The sequence below is a fragment of the Branchiostoma lanceolatum genome, chromosome 17, assembly GCF_035083965.1.
Source record: "Branchiostoma lanceolatum isolate klBraLanc5 chromosome 17, klBraLanc5.hap2, whole genome shotgun sequence".
Lineage (NCBI taxonomy): Eukaryota > Metazoa > Chordata > Leptocardii > Amphioxiformes > Branchiostomatidae > Branchiostoma > Branchiostoma lanceolatum.
The window spans coordinates 10,052,925-10,076,891 of record NC_089738.1 but is presented as its reverse complement, the minus strand read 5'-3'; the positions used below and the strand labels follow the sequence as shown (position 1 = coordinate 10,076,891).

The window sequence follows — 23,967 nt, the reverse complement described above, 5'->3', positions numbered from 1 at the left end:
ACCATGCATGACTGTGACCGATGGCGTAGTATAAGGGTGTAGTATCGCTAAAAATAAAGATTGCGTGATGAATCGTGACAAGAAAGTTTAACGAAAGTTAAGTATGAAAGCATTTAAGTTATGGGAACAGTTGAAATTTTTTCAATCCTCACAACCTAACCAAGTTATAATCCGAACTATATTAATTAAGAATCATGGTTAGTACAGATAATAAAGAATCCCTTAAAATCGTTAGATAATCAATTGGTTAAAAATAGATTTTGCTACAAAAATACATAGAATGTACTTAAGAAAAATTTCAATGCTTTGGGTAATGCTCCCTAAAGTAGACTATGACAAATGATTTTAATATGACCAGCAGTCGGACGTTTTGTCCAACCTGTCTACCCACTCCCGGACAATGAACCCACTTGATTATGCATGCAAATTCAACACTGCAACACTGAAACGGAAGACCCAATACAATCAATTCTATCAGTAACTCTTAAATACAAACTGACTAGATTTTTTGTGTGCGACAATGGAGAGATGATATAGCTGGGTTAATGATAACTGATTCAGTTTGTTAGAATTTTATTGAATAAAGCGCCAAATACCAGATCTGACATCACTACAATATTGTCTACGTAATAAAAGTAACGAAATGCAGATGATTGTAGTCAATTTCATTGTTGAATAGTCTATGGGTCGTTTTGATTTTTAATGAACGTACATATTTGCAACATGTTTAAGGTTTGAAACTTGATTTGTCCCATAGGTTGATTTTGCACACTTCATCGCACACATTAAACACAACCGCCTCGAGGAGTGGAAATTTCCACCCATTTGTTCAACGCTGAGTTGTTTTAAAGGTCGAAAAATTGAAGCTTGCATTTGTCCGGTTACCGTCGGTCAATGACAGACAAGTACTTCAGTAGTACACTACAGTTAAATTATGTTTGCAGTAATTAATCAGGCAAAAAAGGGAGATCAAAATCTTATCATTTCGAGATGACCTACCGACATACCAACTATCAAGACAATGCACTCAGGCATTCTCGAGTGTGTTCATACACAGACACACGCTCGGCAAACATAACGTTCTTGGTGAAGATATATATATAATGAGGAAAGTTTATAAATCCGCTATATTGCATGACATGACTCTCTAACGTGTGACACCTAACACCAGTCAGTTGACAAACTGGGGCAAAAGTTCCCCTTGCTGGCAGGGCCTGTCACTTGGAGCCATACAGCTGGTGGTCAAAACAAAAATGTATAGATAAACCCTGACACACCTTCCGGTTGCCATCTTGTTTCCGGTTGTCAGAATGAAACATAATACTATACCATTAGCCTCGCCCCTGACGTATCGCCAAAAAGGACGCGTGTCTACTAGGCGACTATTTTTTGGTACTACGTCACAATAACTAAGGTAAACCCTGCGCCGATTGCGTCGTGTAAAATGTGACATCACGACGAAAATCCGTGATTCGATTGTAGTTTGTCTTACCAAGGCAATAGTCAAACTTTCCACATACTATAGTAGTATTCCTTGTTATTCTACAAAATAAAACGTTAATCCGTGCCTTTCCTTGTCTAGTCCCAACGTTACATACCATTAAATATTAAAGAAAGCTAACTTCACGTTAGTCTTAGAGCGATTTAGATCGAGACGTATCATGCTGCCAAGAATAATATACAAAAGTAAACAGAGCACTGATAAGTTGTAACGCAAAACCGCACACCAGATGTCCGCAATACTTCAACACCATTGCTTGCAGTTTAAGATCCTTCCGCTAGATGACGCGGCTGATCTACCTACTTATACATTTACCTTGACTGGCTTGAGGCGGTGTTTCTAATCTTCTTGACTTCTTTGTTTCTTCTTTAAAGCCCTGCCTCATTTGATACCTGCGTTAAAGAATAAGCCGAAGAAAGCATGAAATACTTTTCTCATGCCTTAGAATAAAGCGCAAATAATGCTTTATCCGTCCAGCTGACTTTCGATCGACAGCGACAATATTTGGGTAATCGGGAAAGCCGCTTCAATATACAAACATGTCGGTCCCTGAGAAAGGAGTGGATACGGACCCCGACTATGCGGTGGTTTGTGGCTTCCTCCGCCGCTATGGAGAGGCGCTGGGGCTGCCACCGATGTCTTACGCCGAGCTCCAGAGAGCCTTGGAAGACACCACCAGGCGTAAGTCTCCCAAATAATGCCCGTACTTCAAGTTCAACGCGCAGAAGTTGGGTTCGAAAAAAAAGGCGTGTGGGAGGGGGGCGGCGTATGATCCAAACAATGGATAATTATGATAATGACCAAGATTTTCGACGGATTCTCGCGTTTCCTCGCTTTGTTGAAGATCTTATGAGCTTGTTTTGTGGAGTTTCTGAGCTCCATTTATGCGCTGAATTTCGCTATTGTGGAAAAAATGGCCGTTTTGGGTGTGAATGGGGATAAATTAGGTGGGTGGGGAGGGGGGCGAATGGGTAGACCAAGCACATGCAGGTAACTCGACACCTGGGCACAGGTGTACACGCCTACAGGTACAGGATGCACTCTCGTGGCCTCGAGTTTTCATCTATGCATCCCAATTGGGTTGTAGACTGATTCTTTTTGTATGTTTCCTCTCTAATGCCGCAACAAAAACATTTGTGAGAACCCAGACCATTTCCATTCAATTTTAGTTCCTATGCTTTATGATATTGCTACAGAAATACATGTGTTACAGGGATTATATGCTTGGGTAGTAATATTTTTTGTATACACAATAGTTTCTAACTACTACTTGTCAAATTGGGAATTCTTCAGCCACAAGTTTCGTTTTCCCCATATGTGTAGTAAAGTAATCCCTCATTGTTTGTTTATATAACATAATGGCCACATGGCTTTGTTTACATTCATAAAAAAAGATTTGTCAATTTTTTATACACTTGTGCTTGACTTTATTCCTGCTCTTGTTGTGTTGTTTGATTTCAATTTCAATTTTCAACAATAATTCTCATTGGACAAATTGTTTTTTATAATATTATGGTTTTTACTTTTCAATGAGTTGTTTGTGGGCAGACTGTTTTCAACAGATAACACATTTTGATAATCTATTGTTCTGTATTGATCTGATGATTTTTTTATGAACAGCTAGAGCTAGAATTAGTTGAGATCCAGACAAACACATTCTCGTAATCGTATACGGGTCACACTCAATAAAAAAATCAAAAGTTAACTTAACTTAAGACTCTCACTAAATCGTAGACCAGACTCCACTTCCCAAAAGGATTTGATATCCCAACACTTGAATTTTCTTAACACTATATGTAAGGCATAACAGCTTTCTTGGTAGGACCCTTATCATGAATTATGTCATTTTGTGTCTGCCATTCAAACCAAAATGAAATGATTTCCAGCTTAAGGTAATGAAATGTTATATTTCTTGGTAATGTCTCAGGGACGGAGCCAATATTAACATTTTCCTTCTGTTCCAGTGAACCCAGACCTGATCATGATGCAGATCAAGCTGATGCGTAAGATCGGGAAGAGCGTGTCCTCCGACAAGTGGGAGAGGTATCTCGTTAAGGTAACAGAAACTTTGTCTTGCTAATATAATGAAGTCATCATACATTTATAGAAAAATTTAAAGTTTCAATCCAAGTTCCAACACTTTGACTCTCTTTGTCTCTAACATTATGAATCTTACAAAATAATCATTTATAACTGGAAATATCGTTTTTGAATACATGACAAGATGAGCAATGCCTTTTATGATTAACCATGAACCAGAGTGTTAAACTTAACATTGTGCACATTTTACCTTGTTCCCAGATGTGCCGCCAGTTCTCCCAGATTGCAGCATGGGAGATGGAGCAGGGTGGGTACCAGGAGGTGGACCCAAACATCAAGCTCAAACTTCTCAAGGTAACAGCTACTGTAGATCTTAAAACATTCATATTTTTGTGTTTTTCGCTGTCAATTCTCCCCTTTGAACTTAGCAAACCTGCAAACTGGCATGGGGGTTTCCATTGAATGACACCCCGTTTTGTGACCTTTGACCTACAGTACCTGTGCGAGCGCCAGTTTGACGACAACCTGAAGTTCCGTGCCGAGGTGGTGAATAAGGAAGAAGCGGACGCCATGCGCGAGAAACCGCTGGGACGAGACAAAAATGGCCTGTTGTACTGGTACATGCAGGTTAGAAGAAAATATTTGAACATTGAACTAGAAGATTGCATAGAAACTTGTCTGTTTGCAATTGGTATTTCAGACCTTTTGGAGCTTGTACTCCACAGTCTAGTTTCATAGAGATGGTTTTTGTTCTTCAGTTTTTGCAGAAAATAAAATTTGAAATTTTGCCTGTATGACTTTTAACCTTCTCCCTGCTACCTAACCCCTTAAAGTTTAATTTAAACACAGATTTGGTACCAAAAGGCTACCTTAGTCAGTGTGGAGATGGTTAAGGTGTACTATGTATAACTTGACCTTGACTTTCCATGACCTTGTTGTTTGTCAGGATGCAGAGACGAACTTGCACCTGTACCGAGAGGAACCGGACGACCAGTACAACTCCACCTGGCAGGTGGTCTGCAGGTGAGAAAAGCACATCTAGACAGTTCACCTGGAAAATGTGGAATGTCAGATATTTCATGGGGAGGGGGGCAGATTTTGTAGCTTAAGTATACTTAGCATCTTTGTGTTTTGTCAGCAAGTTTTAGATATTCTTTTGTTCTTTCAGCTTTGAACATTGGAGTGGCCGTTGCTTTGCTTTGACTATCATTCACTGAAATGCAAATTGGACACTAATAATAATATATAGTCAGGAATGCACCAATGACATGACATACATGTATACACTGTGAAATATATTTTTTCACCATTCCAGAACTCGTGATGAGTTGGAAGGTCTCATTGCGGAGCTGGAGGGGGGAGGCAAGGACACTCCTGACCTTGAGGAGGAGGAGGATAAGTCCTCGTCCGCTGACCAGGCCAGTCTGGCCGGTAAGATTAAGGACAAATGTACCAATGGTCAGTATGGTGAGTTACTCATAGGGCAATCTGGGGACACCATCGTAACTCACTGTGTAAGCAGATAGTTACTGTAAAAGGTGTAATGCTTGGACAAAGCTTAGGCTGTACTTTACTGACAGAAATACTTTAAATGCATTAACTTTCGCGTTGATGTTATTCTGTGGTTGGCGAGAAAAGGATTTTTTTGTGGTGATTAGAATTTACAGTTCAAACAGTTCTGTAGTACATTAGTCATATATAAGGCAGGCATTTTTGTGGTGTCAGGAATTTGCATTGGAGAGGTCAAGACAAAAACCATGAAAATAAAAAGTTGCAAACTTTATGGTAACCTGATGCATGCTTTGTGTAGGAATTTATCTTGTTCACAGGGTTGTGACAGGCATGGAAAAATGTGAAATAGGAAGTTGGTTTGGTCAGGAAATTCCACTGAAAGATTCACAGGGATAGGATTCTAAAAACTAGGTACAAATGGCAGTCTGAAAATTTATGGCTTAGAATATTCACCAGCAAATTGTAGAACTTTTTTTTACATTGTCAAAAATTTATATCAACTTGCAATGACGTAGACTTTGTACCAAGAATCACATACATGTGTTTTGAGTTCTGTAATTGTGAAGGACCTTCCAAAGTTATTGAATATTGGGAATTCTGGAAAAAGTCCTTTTGTATGGACTCAAGTACTGGAGATTGATGTTGTGATACATGCAAATGTTCTGGAGGCTTGAATGTTGGATATGGCCATAAATATTGTCGGTCTATTGAAAGTTTGGAGTTGTGTCCATTTATGTCTCTTTTGTGAGGTCGTCTTTGTTGTGTTTGGGTTGGTCATCGTCAATGTCTGTCACAGAAGAAAAAAGTTCCAAAGCTTTGCATCTTAGAAATACTTCTTATAAGGTGTTGATTCTGTTTTTGCAGATGAGGATAAGGAAAACAAGGAGGAGGCCCAAACAGATGCCAATCCAAGAAAGGAGAATCAAACAAAGGAAGATAAAGAAGACGTAAAAACAGCCACAGGCGACAAGATGAAAAAGGAAAGTCAAACAAAAGAGGATAAAACGGATGTCAAAACCGCCACAGACGACAAGATGAAAAAGGAAAGTCAAACTAAAGAGGATAAAAAAGACGTGAAAACAGCCACAGATGAAAAGCCAAGCAAGGAGGAAACAGACAAACCCATCACTTCTCAACATGTTAGTGTCATTGTCAAGAGAGAGATCACACCCGAACCTGTCGAGAAGCGAGAACCTGTAAAGTCCTCCACAGAAGAAGACGATTCTACGACTAAGAACGAGGATGAATTCACAAAAAACGAAAGCGTTACTGTTAAACCTGAGTTAGAATCTGGTGCAAGTGCCAATAGCGCAACATCTTCCAACCAATCAGACGCCAACGAGGATAAAGGAGGAACAAGCAAGGGTGGGGACAAAGGACAGGATCAGTCTCCGCCCAAATCGGTTAGCCACGTGCACAAGGGAATCCACTCGATCGAGAATATCTTGCGCGACGTTCCTATAAAGTGCGAAAGAGACGCTATCACGGAGCCGCCGTGTGTGGTCAGCGCGAGCATGGACCCTACCGTAGGACTGCAAACGTTTGCAAACGGTAGGATACACTACTGTGTGGGGGAGGGCAGCAGCATGGAGGGAGTCCAGGTACAGGGAGAGACGGGCAGCAACGATGGAGAGAAGGAAAGAAGGAGTCCTAAAGAAGGTGGCGGGACAGACAAAGAAGACGACAAAAGTCCTGAAAGTAAAGAAATGTCAGAAACTGCTGCAGTTAAAGGTACCATTACTAGATCTTGTTAAAACACATTATTTTTGTATAAAAAAGTTGGTCTAACTCTATGCTGTTTTCCAAGAGATCATTTTCTGCAGCTATTTCAAGATTACTTTGTATAATCTAATTATGGTAAGTATTATTCTAAGTGAAAGATGATGATTTGATAACTTGATATCACAGTGTACATTTCTTTCCTTGCAGAAGCGAAGAATAAAGTGAGAGAAATATTGTCCAAGAAGACTTTGAACAATTCAAGCAGCAATACTGATTCAGCAGGAGGGAGGACAGCCAATGACACGGAGGGTCAAAGGTCAGAGGGTGATGACACTGGGAACAAGATTCCTGATTCCGGGAAGGAGATGAAGACCACTAGTGAGAGGGAGCAGGTCTCCACCAATCCTGTGTCAGATGACACTCAGGACAGAAGTGAGAGGAAAAAGACTGAGGAGTCAAGGTCAAAGATCGAACCTGAAGAGAGCGAGGTCAAAGAAAAGGAGAAAGAAAAAGGGGAGGAAAAAGCAGAAAGTTCTGGAGAAGTAAAAACTACATCAGAGAGTGAGAACAGTGGGAAAGAGTGCAAAGAAACTGAGAAAGAAACTGAGCCAGCTGAGGAGGATGTAACCAAATATGATAAGAGGAGTCCACAGCCTGGGAAGGAGAGTGAGAAACCTGATGACAAAGAGGTAGAAGACCCTGGGAACAAGACTGTTGATTCTTGTACTAGTAAGGACAACACTGAGAAGGAGAGCAAAGAACCTGACAAGTCTACTGAGAACACTGGGAAGGAGAGCAAAAAACCTGAAAAGTCTACTGAGAACACTGGGAAGGAGAGCAAAGAACCTGACAAGTCTACTGAGAACACTGAGAAGGAGAGCAAAAAACCTGAAAAGTCTACTGAGAACACTGAGAAGGAGAGCAAAGAACCTGACGTCACAACTGAGAACACTGAAAAAGAGAGTAAAGAATCAGACACAACAACGGAAGATGCTGGGAAGAAAGGTGACCACCCTGAGAAGGCGACGGAAGACGACCAGAAGGAAGAGACCACTGAAAAAGATAACCTAGAAACTCCTGAAAAAACCACAAAACCCCAAAGGGGCAGGAAAAGAGGAAGGAGGGGTAGAAAGAGCTTTAAAGAAGCCCCAAAGAAGCCAGTTAAGGAGAGAGATGAAGATTTAGACGCAAAGGAAGAAGAAGGTGAAGATCTTGATGACAGTAGAAGTGTTAGTAAAGACTCGGAGAGCAGTAAGGATGCTGTGAACGCCCCCATTAGGAGAAGTACCCGGGCCAGGAAAGCTGTGACACAAGTCTACACACCGGAAGTCAAGGTCAGTCAAGACCGGCAGAAAACACTGTCTTTTGTACTACATGTGTAATCTTTTGCCTCCATGTGTGAGCTAGTATAGGCATTATAATATACGGTAAAGAAAAGAAAACTGAAGTGGTACGGCCATGTGTCACTGTCATCGGGACTAGCTAAAACTAGCTAAACAGACTGACATGACACTCAGTGAACCATTAAGAAGAACAGAAAATTGACAAGGGTGGAAAAAAACTGGTTGTCAGATATTCTGTCGTTCCAATAGTTGATAAGAGATAAGAGAATGACTTGTTCAATTTCCCATTGTGAATTCCACTTTAACACTACGGTTAAAAAGGGATAATCAATCTAAGACAATTGGAAGTAAAAATGTCAACTATACTAATAGTAATGTGTGTAAAAGTTGCTCTCATTGAGTTTTTAAAAAATGTTGCTGTCCACCACTTGCAGAAGAAACCCGTCACCTACCCAAAAGAGCCATCTGAGCCATCCCTACCCCCCTCCCCAAAACCTGTCAAGAAGGCCAGAGAGAAGAGAGGGAGTGGCAAGAGAAGGGGGCGGCGTAGGAAGGAAAGCTCGAATGAAGAAGAATCTTCGGCGGAGGAAGAAGAAGAAGATAGTTCAGAGGAAGAGGAGGAGGAGGACAGTGAATACCCTACTGAAGATGACTCTCCGTGTAGTAAATGTGGCATGTACAATCATCCTGAATGGGTACGTAGCTACGTTAAGCTACACATGTGCAAGGTAGCAACAAAGTATTAATCTGCAACCCCCAGGTCTATGACATGGGTATATAAAGTAGTACGGACAAAATTCTGAGTCAAAGTCTCAAGTGAGAGCCAACCAAGTGTAAACGATGTTTTGTGGTAGCGGACTATGCCATGCTTTGAGACTGTATAATGTGGATTGGAAAATTTTTCCCATTCATGTATAAATGCTCCTCATTACACAACAGCAGTGTCTTTCGGGGTTAAATGGCTGCAGTTCAGTTGACCGCCACAGCTTCAATTCAAAGTGCACCAGTGGTGATTAAATGACAACTACATGTACTATATGATTGTATGATTGTGATAATTGTTTTGCCACAGATCCTCCTGTGTGTCAAGTGTGACAGTGGTTATCATACAGCGTGTTTGAGAGTTATGATTGTGATTCTTGTTTTCCCCCAGATCCTACTGTGTGATAAGTGTGATACTGGTTATCACACAGTGTGTTTGAGAGTTATAATTGTGATTCTTGTTTTCTCCCAGATCCTCCTGTGTGATAAGTGTGACAGTGGTTATCATACGGCGTGTTTGAGAGTTATAATTGTGATTCTTGTTTCCTCCCAGATCCTACTGTGTGATAAGTGTAATACTGGTTATCACACGGTGTGTTTGAGAGTTATAATTGTGATTCTTGTTTTCCCCCAGATCCTACTGTATGATAAGTGTGATACTGGTTATCACACAGTGTGTTTGAGAGTTATAATTGTGATAATTGTTTCTCCCCAGATCCTCCTGTGTGATAAATGTGACAGTGGTTATCACACGGCGTGTTTACGCCCGCCTCTGATGATGATACCAGATGGAGACTGGTTCTGTCCAAGCTGTGAACATGTAAGTACTCTCCTATTCACGTGATCAAGTTGTCAAAAGGCCATTAAATGTAATTATTTGCATGAAAAAAGATTATCTTAATTCATGGACATAACCTTATGTTTAATGGAAAATCTTAAATATTTTGATTTGTGTTTCTCTAGGTGCAGCTAGTCAGTAAACTGAGAGAAGCCTTAGCAGACGTTGACCAGGAACTGAAGAAGAAAAAACGAGCGGAGCGAAGGAAGGAAAGATTGACGTACGTTGGGATCAGCCTGGAAAATGTCATTCCTGAGGTGGGTTTTACATAGTTTGTATGGACATGACTTAACCTTCTCCCTACTGCCTTAACTTCATACATACCTTGTTCCAAAAGGCTACTTCAGCACGGAGAAGGTTAATATTATATATTAAGTTCTAAAATGTTAGCACAATGAATAGAAATAATCTTCTTGTGACATAACCTTGAGAAAAATTACCTGTCTGATACTTCAATACATTTGTATGTCCTCGGCTTTAATCCAGACAGCCTCCTTGTACTAGCCTGTTAGTCTGTTATTCTCTCTGTCTGACATTAGCCCCTTCTCAGTCTATTACACAGACTGGCTGGATCAAGGAGGCTACATAGATTAGAAAATCCATGCTAGTCATCAACAGAGAAATGTGAACAAGGGTTGGCCCTACATTTTCATCTGTCATTTTGGATGGTGACATAAAGCTAACGGTTCCACATATGAGGGAGCTTCAGGAATAAGTATCATGCGTGAAACGTCAGCACGTAAAAGAGCCCAATACACTTGTTGAAAAGAGTGGGGGGGACCTGGTGTGCTTGGCCAAAAACACATGTCGTGGTGAAGCCACATTGCACAAACAGCCCATGTCAGAGATTATACTCAAGGCTCCTTCAGGGATGTGGGTGATATTTCTTTTCAGGTAATGCCTGTCTGTATACATGTAAAACCTAATTCCAGCCTGCTCTTTCTCTCTCAGCCCAACCCTGAGTCTGAGATGCTGGTTGATGATTATGAAGAACGCAGCAGGCCCCGCCATGGCCACCAACACAAGAAGAAGAAGAAACAACATCACCACCACCACCGTCATCGCCATCACTACGACGACGACGACAAACCTGTCAAGACAATCGCAGAGAGACGTACGTCGCGCCGTACGAGAAAGGACATCTCGTACAGGTTTGACGACTTTGATGAAGTCATCAATGAAGCCATTCAGGAGGATGTTAAAGCATCAGAGGGTAAGTCACTACAAGTTTCGTATCTGTATTATCTGATTTTTCTTCAGCCGTCAATGTGCTGTTTGGTCATCTGGATAAAATTCTGTGGATCTGTGTGCTGGAGTTCCATCCTAGATCATCCTCAGCTCATACACATTGTAAGGGATTGCAATTGTCATTTCGGATGGTGATGTAAAGCCGGCGGCCCCGTGTCTGAGCGGGCGTAAGCCTCAAGTGTCAAATCTCTGCATGTAAAAGAACCACTTGTCTTATCATGAAGAGTAGGGGTAACCCGATGTACTTGGCTAAATATGTGTGCCATATTGAAGCTGCATTGCACTTATAGCTGACGAAAAAAACATCATGCTTCATCCTCAGTCTGAGATCATCTGCTTGACCTACTGTGTGTAAAGGCGATTTCCACCCTGCAGTTTCTTATCTTCTGCCAGGGGGGGTAATTGTGCGATCACTGATTGCCTTGTTTTCTATTGCCCCAGGTGCGGGAGGATACGGTGGTAAGGACATAGAGAACATCATCGCTGCGGAGAGCGGGGTGGTGAAAAGCGAGGGGCCGAAGAAGGGCCGGCGGCGACGACTCATGGACCTGGACGCTGACAGCGAAGAGGAAGTGGGGAGTGAGGAAGAGTACAACATGAGCGAGGGAAGGTAAATTCAAGGCACTTTTTGTGGACTTTTGTTCTTTGGTATAAAGTAGGAAACTCACTACATATTTCCGATAGCGCCATGTTACCAATGCAGTATTTTTTTTACTATAGGCAGACTTATGTATTCTAAAGAAGACAGAGGACATCCTTGCTCTTGTTATTTCAACTTCGTGATATTTGTAATTAGAAAGCTCTTGCATTTTGAAGCTTGTATGTTGTTTGTTGAGTGATAGTTTTTACGAATGCTGACATCTTCTAACATGCCACTGATGTTGTGCCCTTTGGGAAAGACACTTTCCTCACTCCACCCAGTAACTGTAAAAATGGGTACCTGACTTCAGTTGGGGAGGTAAAAGGTGGTAGAAGGAGAGGGATGGGCTCCGCCTTCCCATACCGTGCCCTAGACGCAGTGGATTATAAACAACCAACTGCCCCTTCGGCCTTAAAAAGCTATGGGACTACCTTAACATTTACCTTACGCTGTTGTACATGTACATGTACCTTCCAGTGAGCAGAGTGAAGTGGAGGAGGAGCCCAGTGAGCCCAGCGAGGCCAGTCTGAGTGAGAGCGATGACTCGCTGGCACAGAGGACTAGGAGAAGGTTTCGCGGGCGCCGCTCCTCCAAGGCCACCCGCAGGAGTTCTCGGCTCAGGTCCGGGCGCAAACGCCGATACTGGGACTCCGAGGAGGAAGAAGAAGACATTGGTACAGACGGATGTTTTCTTAGTTTCAATCTTTGAAATTTTAATCTTTATTCCTTGTTGTCAATTACACATTACAAATTTCTTGGTAATTTTCTTGTTGTCTAATACATGTATATTCTGAGGTTTGAATGCACAATATTCAAAGCAACCATTGCAAATTGAATTTAACACAGTTAATCTTCAACATGCTGAGGTAGCCTTTCAGGACAAAATTCATATTGGTGACAAGGTTATAGTAAGAAGGTTAACCAAGATATAGCATCTAACATACATGTAGGTTATGGAGGTACATGTATAATATGCATAGACCCAAAAGTATGTGGGTATTTTTATCTGCTTTCTGCCACCAATCGGCCATTGCAATAACACATACATGTAAACAAACAAACAGACATAATGGCAAAATCAAAAGTGACTGAATACAGATCTCAATTGAATCAATGAACTAAATCAACTAATCAAACATTGGTATAAACATCAATGATACAAGTCAAACATACAATGTACTCAAAATGATTCTCTAAATTTTGTAATAATGGTGTCATGTCATGTATAACCTCTGACCTTACACATGTTGTCATGTTTAACCTCTGACCTTACCCCTGTTGTGTTTAGATGACGAACATTCCAGTGTGAGTAGTGAGAACATTCCCAGGTGGTCCGGTGTGAGGACGTACTGTTAACCTCTGACCTTACCCCTGTTGTGTTTAGATGACGAACATTCCAGTGTGAGCAGTGAGAACATTCCCAGGTGGTCCGGTGTGAGGACGTACTGTTAACCTCTGACCTTACCCCTGTTGTGTTTAGATGACGAACATTCCAGTGTGAGCAGTGAGAACATTCCCAGGTGGTCCGGTGTGAGGACGTACTGTTAACCTCTGACCTTACCCCTGTTGTGTTTAGATGATGAACATTCCAGTGTGAGCAGTGAGAACATTCCCAGGTGGTCCGGTGTGAGGACGTACTGTTAACCTCTGACCTTACCCCTGTTGTGTTTAGATGACGAACATTCCAGTGTGAGCAGTGAGAACATTCCCAGGTGGTCCGGTGTGAGGACGTACTGTTAACCTCTGACCTTACCCCTGTTGTGTTTAGATGATGAACATTCCAGTGTGAGCAGTGAGAACATTCCCAGGTGGTCCGGTGTGAGGACGTACTGTTAACCTCTGACCTTACCCCTGTTGTGTTTAGATGATGAACATTCCAGTGTGAGTAGTGAGAACATTCCCAGGTGGTCTGGTGTGAGGACGTACTGTTAACCTCTGACCTTACCCCTGTTGTGTTTAGATGATGAACATTCCAGTGTGAGTAGTGAGAACATTCCCAGGTGGTCTGGTGTGAGGACGTACTCTGCTCGCAGACAGAAAGTCTGCTACAAGGAGTCCTCCAGCAGTGATGAGGAACAAGAAAAAACTAAAAGGTTCGACATACATGTACAAAGTAGCAGACATGTGTATTGTACAGTAGGGATTTAAAGAGTTTGATACTAGAGCTCTTGCACACAACATGAATGTTGTTTCCTGCAAATATTTCTACCTTCCTCCGTGCAATAATGATATCTAACCACTAGGTGGTGCTGCAGCAAGAAGAATGTGGTCCCAAATGTGGCTAAGTTTGATGCAATAGGGAATTTATTTGTTATCTCCTTTCTTTACATAACATATGTAAAATTTTGAAACAAGTACTTTTAGATAAATTCCCAGTATAACTTAGAATAGCAAACAAAATTTCTCATGTCATTAAAACTAAAGCTTGAGTTGTAACATAGATCATAAGCATCTCATTTCCAGAGTGTTGATGCACTATGTGTTAAATGTCACTCCAGATCTGACCTGCCAGACTTGGAGTGGGAGCCAGAGATCACGAAGGAGGAGGGGTCACCAAGAAGAAAACGGCCACGATTGGAGACCAGCAGCGAAAGTGAGTCCAGCTCTGACGAAACCAGGGAGGAACCAAGGAAACCTGCTAGACGACAGGTTAGTTATTAAGCCTACAACGCTCACATGTAGTTACCTCCACTGCAGTAGCATGCGTAGACCAAGAAGACCAAGAAGCTGTGAGGTTGAATACCGACTCGACTGTGTAGCTCACCCGATGTGCATGCTAAGGGTCGCTGCCTACGTTAAGCTGGTCTACCATTCATTGTGCTTGTTCAAAAGAGCTAGGGGAATTTCCCTGCTTCAATGAACCTGTAAATGCTGTATATACTGTCTGTCAGTGAAAGATTAGTTCACTTTCACCACTGCCACGTTTTTTGCTAAATACTGAATTCTTAGTACATGTACTCAAAGCGTTATTGTCATGAATGAGTCCTCGTCAGCTTCTTTTCAAAGTGCACGTTACTAGCATGTAACAAAGAATCATATGGCAGAACCTATGCTGCCTTGACAAAGTTTTGCACTCTCAGAGTGCTTTCTCTAGTTTTGGATGAAACTATTTTTGTCAAGATCAGTTCCTCAACAAGGTGCATGTATGACACAGAAATGTATAGATTTACTCACTTCTATGCACAATGTGTATTGAGTGGCATTCATTCATTTTTCTTGCAGCTGGATACTTCAGAATCTGATGAAGAAGAGGAAGAAGAAGAAAAAGAAGAAGGAAAAGAAGAAGACAAAGACGAGCAGGAGACAAAAGACCAAGATGAAGAGGAAGATTCCAGTAAGAAAGAATTGTCTGAAAATGCTTCAGAAGAAAATGACAACAAAGACGACACATCAACAGAAGGGAACAAGATGGGGGTGTCGTTTCAACTTCCCAAGGTCTCCAAATCCATGGAGAATTCTCCGACAACGGACACTCTTCCACTTCCCGCGCAGATGACGCAAAACGGTACCCACGATTCTTCAGGACGGAGTAGTCGGCAATCGGGAGAAGATGAAGACGAACTATTGGCCAATGTCATGGACTTGGTCGCGTACGTCACCGAAGATGACTGATGTGCAGCGTTTCATTGGTTGTACCTCTCCGTGACTTATGCTGTCGAAAAGTCTTTCTTACATTTTCTTGGATCAAGTCGCAGTAAAGAAAGCATTCAGTGGTGCCCATTTGGGACCTTTACTTGTATTACAGTGTCTATTATGTAAGATCAACACATTTTTTTATCTCACAGTTCTTTCCTCTGCAATGTTGTGTAGATTTCGCATTCTTTTTGTCCACTGTTATCTGTTTAAGGGCTATTCCATTATACAAGTGATGAGGGGGCAATCAGGTTGTCTAATTCAACCCTCCCTAGGAACTGTTTAAATGGAAAAGCCCTTAAGACTTCTGTAGTTTTCAGTGCTAGCTCAATCTAGGGCAGCTTTACAGATACTTACAGATAGATGTCTCTTTTTCGGAAGAAATTCTGATCTGTTTAACTACCTGTAGGAAGGATATCTCGAAAAGATACCAAAAACGTACCCCTGCACCTACGCTGTACCAATCCAAAGTAGATGTTCCCTAACCGTTCAATGGTAAACCATTCCAAAGCAGCTTTGTACTGAACCACTAGCTTGTAAATAACATGTATCGCTTGAAGTACTAGTAGTTGGTGCTGTAGATGGCGACACTGTGGTATATTTAAGACCAACTTGTAAACTTGTACAGAGTTTAGTGTTAGCTTTGTTTAGTTACCCTTGACATAATAGACATGTTGTGGGAGGGGGGCAACAGTGACCAGTTTTCTGTTTCCAAATGTTACCAGTTATGTTTTATACGCTTCATATTCATGGGTTCGTTTTCCTTCTACTAAGCCTAATACATGAATTCACAAGCACATACATAAGGACTATTCTATTTTGAAAATTAAGAGGAGGATTGGAAACTTGTATTGAACTGTTGGGGTTACAAAACGACAATACAGTGGTTCATTGTATTTAAATCCCACTCACCCCTGTCTTTGTATTGACAACGGTATATGCCATGATATCTGTAAATATGACCTACAAATTTTGGCCAGGAACAGACAATTTTCTGATTTTATGTCAAACCAATGACTATGGTTTTTAGGTCACCATTTTGTAGCTGTATTTTAAGTATTTTCTAGTCTACATGTCAGTTCAAGTAAAAGTGTATGTAAATAGTTCTGTGTAGATTCGATATGAACATTTTTGGATAAAAAAAAAATCTCAAAGCAGGTTCCTTTTATGTAAAAAGATGTCACAAGTAACTTGAACCTTACACTTTAGTATTGTTAGTACTGTACTTAGAATTTGTTGTTAGTTTGGTAGGAAATTATGTTTCGAACACAGTTATTTTTACTTTCCTTGTTAGTTTAGTAGTTGGTTTGTGGGTTGATCTTTCATAAGTCATTTATAGATTCTTGTTGGTAGTCCTTGTATAGGAGAATGGTTAAGATCTGGAACCAAGATCTTTTGACAGGAATTCTTCAGTACTATGGAAAAGGACTAAAATATTGGGTGATTAGTTAACTATACTTCGTTAACTAAGGCTTTGGTTCTTGAATTGTTGTGTTTTTTAATCACAGCAGAAGCAATGATTAGCACTGTATTTTCTCCAACTGCTGCATACAATAGACCTGCAACTTTGTGCAAACGCATCCCTGATCGAGTGATACTGTCTATCATAGCATATTACGTAGCACCTGCAAAATAATCAAACGTTCTTCATATGTCCTTCATAGATTAATCAATCCGATTACTTTTAGCACTGTAGAAAAGACAAACATTAGACTTTTGGCAATATGTTTTATTCCATGATAAGTCAAAGTCACATAGAGAATTGTTCTTTTGTTAAAGATTTAGTCTTTTTTCAGCCCAAGAAAATACTTTTTAATGTTGAGAATTACCTTACCCATCTGCTTGAACTATACATTTAAATAATGTGATCAGAGCACTTCATTAAATGTACATACTCTACATTGTACATGCTTGTAGCTGTTTATGATTGTCAAATTGCAGTTTTCCGTGCTTCACATAATATGTAGTTCTACCACGCTTTTACATGTAGATGTCATGATCTAATGCTTTTTTAGTACTTTCCACAACAGAAAAACAGTATGTTTTATTTAACATTTTAATAATGGGGAAGATATCGGTTGTGTGTATGAACAAGAGACTATTATAAAATAATGGTCCTGTGCAGTATAAGTGTCCATTTTTTAAAGGAAAAACTTCCTCGTACATGTATGTCGTACTGTACATTAGGTAGTATGGTATTCATAAGTCTATAGTGTGGACAGGGATGACGTGTGTTCATCTATATTTAGAGAATGTATGCTTGTAGTAAAACGAAAGTATTGGATTATTTCCGTGTCCAACGTTGTGTTATTGGTGTAAATGACAACATGGAGAGCTGTATGCTTTTCAGTAGGAGAAAATGAAGTAGTATACTATATGGTCAATTTTGAATTGCTTTATTTGCATTGCAAAAACACTATAATTTTGGGCACCAGGTAGCTAAAGCTAATGTCGTGCACCAAGAGCGCAAAGCAATACATACAACCTAAAAACAAAACTACATGTTCAAATTCTTATTCTTATCAACAAGTGCCAGTTGACAAAATGCTTTGCATCTGAGTCAAAAGTTGATTCTCCTTTATCGTTAGTGTCTGATCAGTGTCTGTCCCTTGAACTGTTTCACGCCATGCGTGGACAGGGAAATAATTCACCAGGCAGACGTCAAATTAAAAAATAAGAAATTGATTTGTGTTTTACAATGTAATGCTTTCCTGTACACTTTGTAACATTGGTGATGTATGGCTATGTCTAAATCTGCCGTATTGCCTAGATAAAGCCGATTTTATGGATCAAACTCTAGATCTACTACCCTGCTATTATGACAATTATTGATAGAGCTACGCCAACTAAATGTATATCTAACTTCAATCAAAATATTGAAGGAAAAATTCGGTCCTCCTATTATACTCCAGGAGTGTAGACAAGGGGATTGTTTGCCATGAGATAATGCTTAGCCTGTTAATCTTTCGTAAAACATAAGATATTTTAGTTAATTTGCTCATAGTCGTGCATGTTCTCTTATTCATGCTCAGAGACTGTCTTCTCCAGTTGTTTCGTCGCCGTGATGACATCATTGGGTTCATGTCGTGAGTGTATGTGTGCTTGTAATTGTGTGTGTGCGCGCGCGCGCGTGTACATGTGTGTGTGTGACTCATATGTCATGATATTTTAGTCAATTTCCTCATAGTCGTGCATGTCCTCATCTTCAGAAACAGTGTCTTCCTCGGTGTTTTCGTCGATGACATCCTTGTGTTCATGTCGATTCACAGCTTTCGGCATGTCCTCATATTCATGTTCAGAGACAGTGTCTTCCTCGGTTTTTTCCTCGGTGGCATCACTAGATTTATGTCGATTCACAGCTGTTGGCAGTTCTGGCAATGGTCTAGGCGAGGGCAGGCGTCCAGGACCCGACTCCCTTTCAGAGACTGAAGCTGTCACGACAACCTTGGTTTTAGGCAGTGTCCTTAGTGATGTAATGCCGATGCAGCTTGGTGCAACAGTGGTGTGTTGGGCTGATGGAGGAATCTGTGATGAGACACCATTGCTACTTTGTGTACTGCTGACGCTAGATGGCTTGATGTTTCTGTCACAAGCGCTAGTGGTGTGATTCAATATCACTTGAGCCGGAGGCATGTCCGTAGTGTTTGCTTCTTGTGCTGCCCCTGCATTGCAGTTTTGATGGTATGCAGTGTTTTCTATCGGTGGAATGACATGTGCCAGGCATGTCACAGTAGAATCAGGTGGCTGTGGGATCCCTGTGTTAGGCTGCCTGTGATATAGAGTGTTGAGAATTGGTGGTACCAGTTGAGCCAGAGATGTGTCCGTAGAATCCTGTTGTTGAGGTGTCCCTGCATTACAGTTTCGATGATATGCAGTGTTTTCTATTGGTGGAATGACTTGTGCCAGGCATGTGACGGTAGAAGCAGGTGGTTGCTGGACTCCTGTACTAGGCTGCCTGTGATATAGAGTGTTGAGAATGGGTGGTACCACGTGAGTCAGAGATGTGTCGGCACAGTCCTGTTGTTGTGTTGCCTCTGAATTGCAGTTTCGATGGTAGGCAGTGTTGTTTATTGGAGGACTTATATGTTGCAACGGTACGGCTGCTGCTGCAGCATTGTCATCTCTATCGGATCGGCGCAACATCAGTATCTTTCGTGTAATCGACAAGATGAAAATCAACCCCAAGAAAATAGCCAAAGCTGTGATTATGATGTGTACAATGCTGATCTCTTCGCCACTGTTCTCTGTTTGGAATGTTACAATACTAGTTTGGCTTGAGGGTCCATCTGTTTTAGTTAGAATCCCATGTAAAGGTGTGACACGAGGAGCGCTGTGACTAGTATTGCCGTGAGCGGCTAAGTACTGATTGGTCAAAGGAAGATTAGCAGTTGTACTTAGTTGTCCACGAGCAGCCGTTTGTACTACATGTATTGTCGACGTCGTTGAGGCTTCACACGCTATCTGTGACGTATCGACATTTTCGAAAGACAACCCTTTCAAATGACTTGGACTGCCGCAGTGAAATCTGTCGTCACCAAACTTGGGTGGGAGAAAGCCGGCCCCACATTCGGAACAATCAGAGAATGGCTCACTAGCACTGCATTCTTGTAAACATTTGCTCTTTTCTATTAACCACAGCATCGTACAGACACAAGCGAAGGGGTTGGAATTGATATTTACCTGTTTCAAGTAGGGAAGTCCTAACTCGCGTCCGGAAAATGACGTAAGCCTGTTATTTGACAGATCTACCAACCTCAGCTTTGGAAGATGTTCTATAACTACACCCAAGTTCACGTGCGTGATTCTATTAAATGACAGGCAGAGAATCGTTAAATTTGGCAGATTTCTCAGTGAGATCCACGAAACAGTTTCAATACGGTTCAAATCCATTTTCAATGAGCGTAAATTCGGAAGAGACGGAATATGTGCAAGGTTCCTAATACCTGGACTGTAGGAGACCTTCAAACGATTGACGTTAGCTGGTATTTCTGTTGGAAGTCTGGTTAACCCAAGATTGTTAAACGTACAAACAATGACATCCATATTGCTTACTGGGACCGTTTCCGTCTTGCAGTAATTTGTGTATGTGTCGTCTCCCATACACGGTATCACCAAAAGCAGAAGACTGAGAAGGAATCGGATCCACCATCCTCTGCTTCTTGCATGGACCTCAAAGAGGTCACGCTTCCGAATCATGATATTTTTTAAATTCAATTTGCAGGATTTGTAGACTCGGGTAAGAAGAGAAGTTAGCCTTTTCTTCTCAACTTCTTACAAGACAAGATTTTCTGGCAATACAGGATGTAAATTTCTCAGTTTCTTTCTATTCTTCGCAGCTGTGACTAAAAAGACAACTTTTACCTTGTCCTTGCGGGCTGCTGAGTTTGTCCTGGCGGCGCGTGTCACCCTGAAGCCCGGTCGGAGCTGGGAGGAATGGTGCGGTGACGATGTCTACCGGCCTGAAATACGCCTTCAAAAAGCAGGGGGATGACCACACACACACCAATGTGTACTCACAGGTTTCAAAGTGCATGCGCAGTCATGAGATTTAAACTCCTCTGGCAGCGTCCAGCACACTCGCGGTTGACTGTATACCACATGTATGTCCGAACCGTATTTTCGGACATACCATATGGACACCTGTTACATATTCATTTCTAAGAAACAAACTAATCAACTCTTTTACTGTCGGCTGTCGAATATATACATAACGTTATGTAATAGAGTTGATTAGTCTGTTTCCTCGTAACGATACATTGCTCTGATAGATCGTCATCAGTCGACGTGCTTACACACCGTCGGGGTTATACCGCCCCTTATCGTTGACTCGATACAACACGGGGATGCGCCAGGTCTCCCGTCCGGGTGAATTATGTAAATCACCATATGGCTGATACGAGACGGAGGTTCGCCAGGCCCCAGGTTCGCCAGGTTATTTCTAGTGAATTACCAATTGCAATTAACTCCAGACAGAAGGATTTGGACTATCGCACACCGGGGCATGCCCCTACTCTTTTTGGTGTGGTGCATGGATTCTTTAACGTGCGTGGGGTGGACCTCCATTTAAAATCATCTAACCTATCCGATCCTATCCGAGGGACGTCCCGTAACCGAAGCTAGCTATAGGTACTGATTAAAGTGAGGAAGGTCGTGCAAGTGCCTTTTCCCAAGGACACAATTGAAAGATCGGTGACATGACAGGATTCGAACCCGGGACCACTTGGTTCTGAGCCGAACACTCTGCCGTTACGCTACACGACCCCACTGAAAGAATTGTGTCAATTGTGTTTACAAGGAAATTAGATTGCTCCACTGGAAATTAACTTCCAAGCTGCCCGACAAAAGAAAATTAAAGTTGGGGGAAATTGCATCGAAATATTCAAGCAACTACGTATGACTTCGTTGCTGAAGGCTAGCGCTGGAACAGACGAGAATTCTGACGATGAAATGACTTTATGTAGTTTAGAATCTTCAGAACAGTTGAGCAACATGGCCTCGAAGAGTTAAAGTTAAAGTGACCCGGGCATCTGAAAAGACGCATAGGGGTGACGCCCATATCTCCAATTCTATAGCCCTTGGGCCGCACACATTTGTGCAAGTCACTACAGCAGTGGGCTGATCCGCTGGTAGTGATGTGTGTGTTTAACTACCATACCCTTTTCCAAAAGCTGAGTGCTAAGCAGAGTTAATAGTATGTACCATTTTTGAAGTATTTGGTATGACTCGGCCGGTGATCGTTAACTCACGACCTTCCAACACTCTACCAACTAGGCCATTGCACCCTTACATTATAATATCAATGGGTTTATCTGATGTAAAGTCCATGTGTGCCATTAAAGGGCAGAAGACACCAATGACATCAACATTGAGAATTTCCTGAAATTACATAAAACAACAAAATACTATTGTTTAATAACATAGAAATTTTCACAACATATTCACACTTCGGATGTTATTGAACATCGAACCATGAAAACATTCATGTCTCCAGCTTTTGATTCTTCCCACCAGGTAATTACATTAGTCAGTGACTTACCTGCTCATGACGTCACGAGAACATGGCAGCCGATTTGGAACTTTGCACAACGGCTCGGAAAGAACGTTATTTTTACAAGAAAACGAAATAGATATTGTTATGTCATTTAATTAAATGTTATCGCGATAATTGAGCACTGTTTGCTCATTAAATAATGTTTTTCGCAAGCCGTTGTGTAAGGTTCCGAACCGGCTGCCGTGTTCATTGTGACGTCACGAGCAGGTATAAGCCACTGATTAATGTAATCACCTGCTGAGAAGATCAGATAAGAATAACGAGCTGGATCCATGGAAGTATGGTTTCTGATGGTTCAATGTTAGATAACATCAGAAGGGTGTGTATTTGTTTTAAACGCTTATATTCCTTCAGTGATGCTATTTCTAATTCAGATAATAAGAAAATGTTTTATTTTGGTGTCTTATGTCCTTTAATGATATCGTTTTGATAAACCTTATTCAGTTAGTACATGATCAGGCCGTAGTCAGTGGCAACACTGCAATTTGGAGCCGAAACATTCCGGGCGCGGCTATTTTGTTTGTAGAGGTCGTAAACTACGTGACCTTCACCCCTGCATGCGTCACCGACGTCTGTGTCACCGCAAGCAACGGGAAATTGGCGACCCTAGCCAGTCCACGAGATAACTCGAGGCTATGTTTGTACTTTGGATATCTAGTTCCACCCTACGATAGCTCAGGCAAAGAATAACACCGGACCCAATCCCAAGTAAAGTTTATAACGTTAACAGTCTATGTATATTTCATCGTGGTTATATTTAAGCCTCATAGCGAAGTACATGACATTGTAGAATCCTTGACAAAGATGCCTTACTTTCTATCAAATACATTTTAAGAACCACACTTATTTCACGAATGGCTTGCATTGCATGTTGCCGGACAATCTCTGCTCCAAGCAATGGTATATATACCTGCGTAGGAGATGATATAACCAACAGTCAACACATTTTCCTATTGATCACCATAGAGTGGAAGCTCTATCTAGCGGTCTTGGCTATACTGCATCAATGTCTTGGTACTTTGCCGATTGAAATAACAACAACAAAACACATGAGGTGTAAGAGATTAAGATACTGCTCTGTCACCCAATGACTCGATGTAAAAGGGTACTAATATCAGGTGTATTTGCAGCCAGTGCCACAGGCAGGTACCCAATGTGTAGGGTAATGAGGCTGTTTAACGTGTTCGAGGCACTTCCTCGAGGACGGGACCCCCGTTTTACGTCCCTCCCGGAAGACGATTTCGTGGAAAGCTGATATCATGTCTAGAAAAGGACCATAACAAAGCTGAGGAAAAACACTTTGTCAATATTTTCAGTAAATCAACGTTAGAAAAACAGCTATTTTCAGGCTTATATATTAAAAGCTGCGATACAAGCACAATACTTAGAAACACACCTGTTTATCCACACAAAGAAGTAACTAACAGGTGTGTGGACAATGGGGAATAGATGGGGATAAGAAAACAAGTGTGCTATCTAACATTCTATAGATATCCAGTTGTCCTTCCATTGATTTTAAGAAGTTGATCTTTTGCAAGTATTGCTTGCATTAGTGACCATTTGCTTGCCCAAGCCGAACTAAGACCACTCAACTCAAACAAAAGCGCCTTTCATGCCTCTAGCCAATCACAAGCGATTATAGTAGGAGGCTGCATTACGTATTTTTAGCCAATCGAC

At 41.4% G+C, this 23,967-nt stretch overlaps 1 protein-coding gene across 8 annotated transcripts; it reads left to right on the top strand.

Annotated features, from left to right (window-relative positions):
- Positions 1–1,851: 1,851 nt before the first annotated feature.
- On the top strand, positions 1,852–17,526 carry LOC136422398 (remodeling and spacing factor 1-like). Of its 8 annotated transcripts, none has more exons than XM_066410145.1 (18): positions 1,857–2,182; positions 3,466–3,557; positions 3,803–3,895; positions 4,037–4,168; positions 4,488–4,564; positions 4,857–5,008; positions 5,918–6,784; positions 6,983–8,109; positions 8,553–8,813; positions 9,596–9,700; positions 9,844–9,975; positions 10,670–10,931; positions 11,408–11,576; positions 12,084–12,280; positions 13,375–13,414; positions 13,607–13,699; positions 14,105–14,255; positions 14,829–17,526. In XM_066410145.1, the coding sequence occupies exons 1-18, from the start codon at positions 2,041–2,043 to the stop codon at positions 15,216–15,218; spliced, it is 4,482 nt and encodes a 1,493-aa protein (XP_066266242.1). In that variant the 5' UTR covers positions 1,857–2,040; the 3' UTR covers positions 15,219–17,526. The 8 variants fall into 8 exon arrangements, with proteins under 8 accessions (XP_066266246.1, XP_066266247.1, XP_066266242.1 ...); XM_066410143.1 differs by lacking the exon at positions 13,375–13,414 and adding an exon at positions 13,183–13,222; XM_066410144.1 differs by lacking the exon at positions 13,375–13,414 and adding an exon at positions 12,991–13,030.
- The last annotated feature ends 6,441 nt before the right edge of the window (positions 17,527–23,967 follow it).

Bases quoted from the DNA above. Each gene is read 5' to 3' on its own strand.
- LOC136422398 (XM_066410145.1), top strand. From the start codon at position 2,041: ATGTCGGTCCCTGAGAAAGGAGTGGATACGGACCCCGACTATGCGGTG. The intron at 3,896-4,036 runs GTAACAGCTACT...TTTGACCTACAG, and splicing joins TCAAGCTCAAACTTCTCAAG to TACCTGTGCGAGCGCCAGTT. The intron at 13,415-13,606 runs GTGGTCCGGTGT...GAACATTCCCAG, and splicing joins AGCAGTGAGAACATTCCCAG to GTGGTCTGGTGTGAGGACGT.